At 33.6% G+C, this 10038-nt stretch overlaps 1 protein-coding gene across 1 annotated transcript in view; it reads left to right on the forward strand.

The window, feature by feature from the left end:
* Window positions 1-8004, forward strand: part of RASA1 (RAS p21 protein activator 1) — a 94038-nt gene extending 86034 nt beyond the window's left edge. The window contains exons 21-25 of the mRNA XM_006913204.3: window positions 293-360; window positions 1761-1849; window positions 3161-3238; window positions 5634-5768; window positions 6907-8004. Of these exons, the coding sequence (XP_006913266.1) occupies window positions 293-360; window positions 1761-1849; window positions 3161-3238; window positions 5634-5768; window positions 6907-6990 (454 nt within the window). The 3' untranslated portion in view covers window positions 6991-8004. The remainder of the gene's footprint in view (window positions 1-292; window positions 361-1760; window positions 1850-3160; window positions 3239-5633; window positions 5769-6906) is intronic.
* The last annotated feature ends 2034 nt before the right edge of the window (window positions 8005-10038 follow it).

The following is a 10038-nucleotide window of genomic DNA, read 5'->3' on the forward strand; positions in this document are numbered from 1 at the left end:
GACCCTCTTTTCAAAGTAAATTTAAAATGTACTACTAACTTGGAATAAATAGTAGCCGAGACAGTAAAAGGCTACAAATACAACATAAATCTAAAATTCCAAATTTGAGCAAAATGAATAATATGTTTAAGAAAAAGATATATGTGTTCTTAAAGTAAGATACTTTATTTTCCTTAAAGCTGTTTGGGCTCCCCTCTATTAGTTCAGAGTTCATGATTCTGAGTATTAAAACTTTTGTTCATATTTATAATTTCAATGTAGTTTTCTAAAAAAAATTTTCCCTTCCATTCAGTGGTTTTGTTTTTCTTCGACTTATCTGTCCTGCCATCCTGAATCCAAGGATGTTTAATATCATCTCAGGTAATCAGTTTTTGATAAATTTTGAAATTAGAATTTCATACTTAGTAAGGTTACTCCTATTTTCTTGTAAATTTGATTTTTTTAAAAACATACATAGCACCCCTCTTTTCTTCTTCCTCCCTTTTGCTATTTTACCTTTTCTCCTCATTTTGCTTCTTACTTTTTCTTCCCATCTAATATCTGGAGTCTAAGATGGCATGATTACACACATAGCACTTTTTCCCCATTTCTCCCTGTGTCTCAAACTCTTATGACTTTTTCAAATTGGGAGGAACTTTGTGTGTGCTGCAGTTGCAGTAGTGCTCTGTGAATACTAAAAAGTGGCTCTTTAGAGATTAGAGATTTCTTGTCACCACTTATATAACGTTAATCAGCCATTTTAAACTCCAGTAAACCAGACTGGTTTTGCTTATTACCTATATGTCCATTATGGAATGTTGTAGGCTTCTTTGAAAGAAAGGACAAGAGTGTACTTGTGACTTGAATATAATAATGAGCCATTATTAGAAGAAAGAACCCAAACTATTTTTATCTTAATAATTTGAAGTTCAAAGTTGTATTAAAAATATTTTGGAATATGTTAAGTTTTACACATCTAGCCATCACATCTGTTATGTTTTGTTGCTACTAAAATGGTTAAATCTCTGGTCTATTAAAAATTAAAGGTTCAAAATTCTTTTGCGGAGATTTATCCGAACGTCAGCCTTGAACCAGGAGGCAATACTATTGATAATTTAGCAGCTTAAGATACAAAGAGTACAATCTAAAATCAGGCAGTCAGGTAGACTCCCTATAGGTTAAATATGTTTCAGGGCTTATAGTTAATAGCCACAAATACTTTGTTTATATCCTACTATCTGTATTCTATAAGGAAATGCTTCCTAACTAATCTTTAATAAACTTTTAAAATATTTTAAACTGCATGTTTTTCTCTTCAAAATAGGACAGAGGTCCCATACTTTATTTATCTTTGTTATTGAGCTTTAAAGTGAGTTATCTGTAGTCAGTGGAGGGTTGGAGAAGGTAACATCTCAGATTGCAAACTGCTAACTTGAGTAGGTTGAAATTAGCTTTGTGAATCGTCACAAAGTGTGTACAGAGTGAGCTTTTTCTGGTGTGAATATTAAGCTTTGAGATATTTTGCATTATCATCAACCATTGGGGAATTGCTGAGTCTTGTAGTACTTTTTTCACAAAATTAGAAGCACTCATAAATGTAATCAATAGTTCCCTTTTTAACTCAAGTTCTTTTGAATTATACAGGTCATTTTTAAAAACAGTTCTGAATGGGTGAATGTTAGTATCTTTAACAGTAAAAAAAATAAAGTCCTAAATTTTAATGGTTTTACCTGCAGTACCTTTGGAGTTGGTCTCATTCACTATGCCCAATTCTCTTATAGATTCCCCATCTCCTATTGCTGCAAGAACACTGATCTTAGTTGCTAAGTCTGTGCAGAACTTAGCAAATCTTGTGGAATTTGGAGCTAAGGTAAAAACATTTTGATACTTTAAAATATCATTTATGAGTGAAACTTTGACATCATAAAATCAAAATACAGCTTAAGTAAATTTTCACTAGTAGATATTTCATAAAGACTGTATATTTTTGTTGGTGTAGATTTTAATATGTTTTGTTTAGATTTTATTTTAATAATGGAATTTTTAAAGCCACCTTTTGAGCCATTATAGAACACTATTTTTTCAATTTTTAATTTACTCAAATTCTCCCACTTTTAAATATAAAAGTGAGCATATTTTTAAAATTCACCCATATCTATTATTTCACAATACACCTTCGCTAAATTTTCAACTTGCAAGAGTTTTAAAAATAGTCGTGTGATCCCACTACCTAAGGACTGTTAATATTCTGGTAGGGATCATACCATCTCACCTGCTTTTGTCAATGTGTAACAAACTTCTTGCTGTACCTGGAAACATATGATTATTATTTAGTATGCCATCATATAGACAGATGTTAAGTAGTTTTCTACTGGATAATTAGATGGCTTCTAATTTGTCAACATTAAAAATACTGGTGTAACAAGTATTCTTACATATACTTACTTTCAGACTTGTCCGGTAATTTCCTTAAACTAACTTTGGAGTAAAATTAATAAGCTTTTTTGCTCCCTATAGCCTTGGCATTACTCAATAAGTATTATTATTTTTAATTTTTTCCAATCTGATAGGTGTAATGTTACTTTGTGTTTCACTAGAGAAACAGTAATTTTTTATGTCGCTTTGGAATTGACAGTTGAGGTCCTTATCTCTTAAAACTTAGTTAATTACTAACCCTTTCCTGTTTTACAATATAGTGTATTTTCAGATACACTTAGTATAAAGCACAGTTTATAAGTATGGTTTAGCTTTTGAATTTATCTGAATCCCAAGGCAGGCTATGAATGATATAATTTTGTACCGTAGTCCTTATCATACATTTTTAATTTCCTATATTCTTTGCTAGATTGCTGGGCCCATGTTTGTATTGGTGCTTGGCAAATAATAGTTTCTCAGTAATTCTTTTTGAATGAATTACATATAAGCAATTTGTGTCTGCTTGGCTGTGTGTTCTAGTTTGTTCTCATCCAGAATTTATTCTTTTATTAAAATATTCCAGTTCCTCAGTATAGATGTTTATATCAGAAGGAAAATATTGTCACTGTATGATTAATTCTTGTGAACATGTATTGCTACTGATGGAATTAGATTTGTAAGAATTCTTGCTACATCTGTACACTGTTATATAGATCAGACAATGTTTGTTTCTGATGGATATAGTAAGCTGTTTTTATATTTTTAGGAGCCCTATATGGAAGGTGTCAATCCTTTCATCAAAAGTAACAAACATCGTATGATCATGTTTTTAGATGAACTTGGGGTATGTATATAATTTTCAAGTACTTTGAGACCTATAGTTAGTACAGCTGAGAGTTAACTCATTTTAGCAAAAATCTTTAAAAAGATTTTCTATTCAGAACTAATAGTTTATAATATAACTGCTTTCCTAAACAAATTATTTTGTTTGATTATAGTTTCAACCTCTTATTCTTACACTAAGTAGTTTATACCAAGCATACACTATTGGGGCTTTTGGACTTGTGCCATTTTCTAGTTTTTTCCCTTCATTATTCCTATTAGCTGTTGCGACAGTCTTTTTTGCCACTAGCTATTTTTACTTTGCTGCTGTTGTGTGGAATCTGAAATGAGACATGATCCAGTTCTGACCAGGTTAAATAAGTATAAATGGACTAGAGAATGAATGTTCTTGTGGCTTTTTTAGGAATAAAATACATGGATTTGATGTTCTACTTCAATGAGTGGGACTACTTATGCCTTCTTTGGCCCTTTATAAATAAAATAGTGATTAAAAATTAAGAGGATTTTTTAAAATTTCTAAAACCCTGGATTTCTTAAATTTTTTAAATTATCAATTATAAATTTTCAGATGTTGACTCAATTTAAAACCAAATAAATATACTAAGTATTCAGTTTTTACACACACACACATACACAAACCAGAAAGAGAACATATATATCTGAATTTAGACAGGTGTATGGCATTCAGGAGTTCTAGGGTAGGAGATTGAGGCTGCCCATATTCTGCCTTAATACATTCAAATTCAGTTAAAAAAAAGTGGTCCCCAACTTTTTTGGCATCAAGGACTGGTACTCCTATAAGAATCTAATTCCTGATGATCTGAGGTGGTGGTGCTAGCACTGGGGAGCAGCTGCAAATACAGATGAAGCTTCGCTCGCTCACCTGCCACTCTCCTCATGCTGTGCAGCCCAGTTCCTAGGTTCCTACAGGCCATGGATGGTACTGGTCTGCAGCCTGGGGGTTGGGGATCCCTGTTTAAAAACAGTAGTAAACAACCATCACACCACTGGGCAGTTAAATCTATCAGGACTGCCTGTGGGCCCCTGGTTTGCAACCTCAGGTATTAAAAGTACTGTGTAGAAATTATCCATATTTATAATAGAGAAATGAAGGAGCAAGTGTTAACTGTCCATGTTTCTATATGTGAGCTTCTGGGAAGTTTTGAAGACAGATATTTCTAGTTACCAAAAAATAGTTGGTCAGTGATTGAAAAAATTTTTTAAGGCTAGCTAGTTTTATCTTAAGCCATGTTTTAGGTTTCAGATTCATGGTTGGGACTCTGTTTTCCATAATCACAAATGTCTATGGTCCAGCTTTCTCTATCACTTTCCTAGTAATGCCACACAATCTAGCCCTTCAGACTGCTTAGAATCCTAGTGTTCTACTACTCTTCCAGTCTCCTCATACTCTTCTGTTTTTTTCCTTTGCTACCTATATAAATCAAATTTATCTTTTGACTCACCTCAGATATCTCCATCAGGAAGACTTTGCTGGGCCCCAAACCTGAATTCTTCTCATTTTGCTTCCTAAGTATCCTCTGCATCTCTTTGATATATAACTTTGTGTTGCTGTTTCCAGTTTACTTCTTTCATCTCAATGATCTTTCATTCACTGAATTAATAAGTGAATAACTGAGTCATTTAGTAAATAAGAAAATTATTTTCTAATAGTTTCTTTATAATATAGAAAATGGAGTGTTTTACAGTATTAGGAGTATATAGCAAATACTGTCACCGTTCTGGAAAGGAATGAATTTATTCAAAATTAGTGATAATCTGAGCTCGTTACATTTTATTTTAAGGCTCAAAATAGCATCAGTATTTAGTGCTTGTACTATCAACTTATGATAGCGGCTGAATTACTTTATGAACCTTATCTGAAGGTACCGTAATTAACACTGATAATTTCCACACATTAGCAAGTGTTCTGGGCATAGTCCAGATAATTATAGGCTTGACATCACACTTTTATTAACACAGCTTCTACTATAGTTTGTCCAAATTGATCAGCATATACAACTAACAATGAGATTCAGTCTGAAAGAGTGGAGGAATTTGAAGTTAAGGTTGTATTTAGCAGTTAATACTTACACTATTTGGCACTGTGTTCCAGATTCCAAGAAATCTAAAGTTTAGGAAACCCATTTATTTAGAATAGCTAGCAATAATACTACACAATGTTCTGCCCTTAGGAGGAAGAAAATGGAACCTGGTTTTGATGTAAAATACTGAGGTCATAAAACCTATTTTTATCAGAATTAGCACTATTACATTTCCATAAGTCCTTAGAATTTTAACAGAAATTTAAGACTATTATGTGTTAAAAACCAATTAGGATCTTTTCAGAAGAGACAATAAAATTTGTTTCTAAATACAGTTTTTATGTTCCCTTAAAGAATGTACCTGAACTTCCGGACACTACAGAGCATTCTAGGACTGATCTGTCCCGTGATTTAGCAGCACTGCATGAAATTTGTGTGGCCCATTCAGATGAACTGCGAACGCTCAGTAATGAGCGTGGTGCACAGCAGGTAGGTTTTTGCCAGCCTTTGTTAACAATGATGATTCATTAGTATTTAAGCATAACGTAAGCATAAAACTCAGGTACTAAATAGCTGAATTATGATCAACATTTTTATCAATTATTTTACAGTTTTTAAGAATCTGAACCATAATCCAATATGGTTCTGATCTCAGCAGATAGGAATAACAGGCTGAGACTAAGATTATGTAATTTTGATACTACAAAATGGAATCTGTGTTAACTCTACTGAAAACGGTATTCATACATTTCCTTGGCATGTATGGAAAATGGCAAGTGAACTAATAAGTCCGTAGTGATGTGGCTTTTTCTCTCACACGTACAGACTGTTAAACAATTGAGAATCATTCAGGACATTTGGTAAAAATAGTTCAAGCTCCAGATCCAGAAACTCTAGACTGTGACCTTGGAACTTGCTGTTTTGAATAAGCTGTTCTTATCACTGGCCACCCATATAGAAGTGATTAAATGAGTATCCTTCAATCTGAGATTCTAAAATCAAGTTGGATAATAGTCTAGTTCATTACGGTTCTAATCACTTTAGAAACTTAGAGTGTATACCATGGGCCTGCTTATGTGCATATGGCATGTATAATTAACGTTATCTTATTTGCCTTAAAATTGGGAGGATTTGACCCAGTTGAGACTTTTAAAGGTAAAGGTTGTATTCTTGCTACACTGGGGCTGGATTAACATTAACGTTATCTTATTTGCCTTAAAATTGGGAAGATTTGACCCAGTTGAGACTTTTAAAGGTAAAGGTGCTGTTTTAATTTTAGGCGCAATGTAATATTTCTTCCATGATTCCTTCAAGTGTTCAGTAGATTGCAAGCTAACTGCCCTTACGTGATGTGATAATATTGGGCTTCAGATGTCTTAGAACACTGCCAGAAGACAGATTTCACTGCATGCTGGAGACTGTTCTGGCCTAAGTAGAAAGGAGAGTGCCAAACAAATGAATTTGTATTCACTTAGTGTATAAAAATACTATCTTAAAATATTATGACCAAAAATATTCAGTCCTGAATAAAAGAAACTCACAATTTTGTTTTTAGTAGAATGGCTTTTTTCAAAGTTTCTGACAGACCTTTCATTCATTTACTAATTTTCATACTGTTTTTGTCTAGCATGTACTGAAAAAGCTTCTGGCTATCACAGAACTGCTTCAACAAAAACAAAACCAGTATACAAAAACTAATGACATCAGGTAGCAGCCTTCGTCGAAGTGTTCTGCATGGATTCAGCGTGCTCGATATGGTAATTCACATCAGTATGACTCCTTTGCTCTTGCCAAAAAATAGCACACCTTTCCACATTCCAGTGATGTGTGAGCTATGCAAACAAAACCCTGATTCTGCTGGTGAATAACTGTGCCAGCAGCTTTGTAAGCTATCTGTGCAGGATATTTGCACTTTTTCCACATATGGAATCAATATTTACCAACCTCTGAGCCTTGGTGTACAGATCACCTTTCATATAACAAAATGCTATGACTGTATCTTGAACTTTGAGAATATATTTTCAGTACATCCAATTGCCAAAGTTTTGCTGTCTCTTGGAAAAAGAACTATGAAATCAACTGACAAGAAAAAGCATTCTCTGTTGACAGTTGAGTATAACTGGATTACAGACTGTTCCTTACCTTCTTCCTGATTAGGAGTATGACCATTTGACTGTTCAATGACTTATTTGTATTTACAGTTTCCAGAGTTTGCCATTATAATAGTAACAATCTTTGCTGTATACTTTTTTAAATACTGTGCTATTTCTCTTGCTGGAACTGTTGAAAGTATATAGGATGGATCCATTGCCTCATCAGCTTTATTTTTTAAACATACCACTTATTTTGTTCGAATTGTCAGACTATTTAGATTTCATAATGCTTTTGTTAAATGTTTACAACAGTAAATTTGAATTCAATAAATATTATTGGTCATTGTGCTGATGGATGCATGTTACCCATACAACCATTTTAAAGATTACCAATTTCTTCTGTTAAAACCTAGAATGCTTTTTGTTGAAAGCATTCATTCCAAGCTGATTATGCAAACAACTTCATCAGCCACTTAACAGTTATCCACCTTTGAACTTCTGACTACTTGTTGTATCTGCTGGATATTTAGTTTGACTGTATAGTTCTATTTGCTTCTGTATGTGTATTTTTGTGAAGTATTCACAAGGGTTAAGTTAAAATAAAACCAAGGGATATCTTAAATAATTGATTATTTCTGTCTAAATACAGGTAAGCACTTAATTTATTTTCTTCCTCCTTTAGGGACAGTTCAAATTAGTACCAGAGCAAGGCCCAAGGAGGAGATGAAACTTCAGATCACGTTTTTTGCTAATGGTCTCTTTTGAAGGATTCTTTTAATTCACTCGTTATTAATTTAAGGAATAATTCCTTCACTCCTATAATTGTGCAGGGGTAAGAAGGCATACAAAAGTATGTAGCAGCATATCAAAGTGGGCAAGATAGGAACCAAGGGAGATATAAGGTAAAACATTAAAATATAGGAGAAAACAAATGGAGGGTTTAGAAGATTTCTGCACAGTACAATTTTAAGCTGTTACTTTTGTGGAGGCAGCTAGCCCTGATATAGCTGCAGCCACAGTTGAACAGTGATAAAAGTTGGGCATCACTGCCCTCAAGATAAAACAAATTTTTCCACTATTTTGATATCAACTCAGTTCCATTTTTCTTTTTCCATCCCTCCTGCTTTTTAGCTTAATCTCCCCACTTAATCTCCTTCCTTGGTGTTAAAGGACAGACTGGAAGGGGTATGGATTACTGACACCTCCAAAAATGTCTCAACAATATGCAAAATGTCCAAAACCTACTACTGCTAGGCAGTTTGGTTCTCCCACTAATCATACCTTTGGCCATAATAACCTGTCATTCCTCAATCTGAAATGTTTCTTCCCTTTTTAAAAATCCTGCTTTTTTAAATATTTTAATGACATGTTTGCCTTTTAAGTTAGAATAGGAAACTTGTCATTTACCTTTGTAGGCCTTGCAGTAACTAGCTGGTCAAGGATGAAATAGAACCTCTAAAACTGCGGCTGGGTAGGAAATTTTGAGATAAACGTGGACCTTTGCTCTGATGCCAAAGTTTAGTGACCTAAAAGAGAAACAAGGTAAACTGAACAGCTTGCAATTCTGTCTCAAGCCTAGGAGCACTGATACTTAACCTGGACTGTCAATTTAGGCTTTTTCCACTCCACTTCTGTAAAAACACACTTCATAAATTTTATTCCTCTCATTCTACAATGAAGAAGACACTAAAAATTAAAAAAACTCATTCCTAAAATGTAATTATTACAGAGTAAAATACACGAAAAGTAAATACTGCCATCAAATACTAAGAATTAAAATGGCACCTACATTTCTATGGGAAGCCCAGCCAGGGATGCATTGACAGTGAGGAGAGGTTATGTATCCATAATACTTAGAAACCTGAGAAACTCAGCTGCCCTGAATCTTTCAACCTAGTTTTCTAAAAAAAAATTCTGACATCCATAACTTGGTTCCAACTTAGAAATTGAATAAGATTACAGTTAAATAAACAAATGCTATGATAGCCAGTATTTACTGAATACTTAGTATATAGAGGCATTATTCTAATTAATCCTGTGAGAAGGCATTATTTTCCCCTTGGGAAATGGGCACAGTCTCAATATAGAGGTAGCCATGATTCATACCTAAGTAATTTGGTGCCAGTCTTTGCTTTTTATATCAATTCCTTTCAATCTGAGTAATTCCTAGAAACACAATTTATATAGATTCACTTAGACTAATAGACTCGAACATACAATTTGCTACTACCCACCTTACCTTTTAGCAATTTGAGGTTTTATCTAGACAACTTTTTATCTAGACAACTACTAAAGACTATTTGATTCTTTTTCAAAAAACCTATTTGGAAATGTTTTCAGTTAACAAAATGAGGAAAACAAATATTCGTTACCCTGGGTGACTAGCTTTCAGAACCCTGTAACAGATGAAGTACATCTTGCAGTTCAGTAGTAACATGAATAACAGATATATCAGGATGGCATTTGAGAAACCACTTATAAAGGTTTCTAGAGTGCAAAAAGCATTCGTTAGCATGTTTAAAGCCGACTGCTAAGTTCTGTTGTGGTACCTTTTTTCAAAAGGGATGTTTGCTTATTGCATTTTGTTTAAAACAATATAGGCAAATAAATTAGAAAGACTAATTTGATATTAGTCATGGTGGGTCAAGATTATCCAAACCAGGTGA

The sequence above is a fragment of the Pteropus alecto genome, unplaced genomic scaffold (assembly GCF_000325575.1).
Source record: "Pteropus alecto unplaced genomic scaffold, ASM32557v1 scaffold20, whole genome shotgun sequence".
NCBI lineage: Eukaryota > Metazoa > Chordata > Mammalia > Chiroptera > Pteropodidae > Pteropus > Pteropus alecto.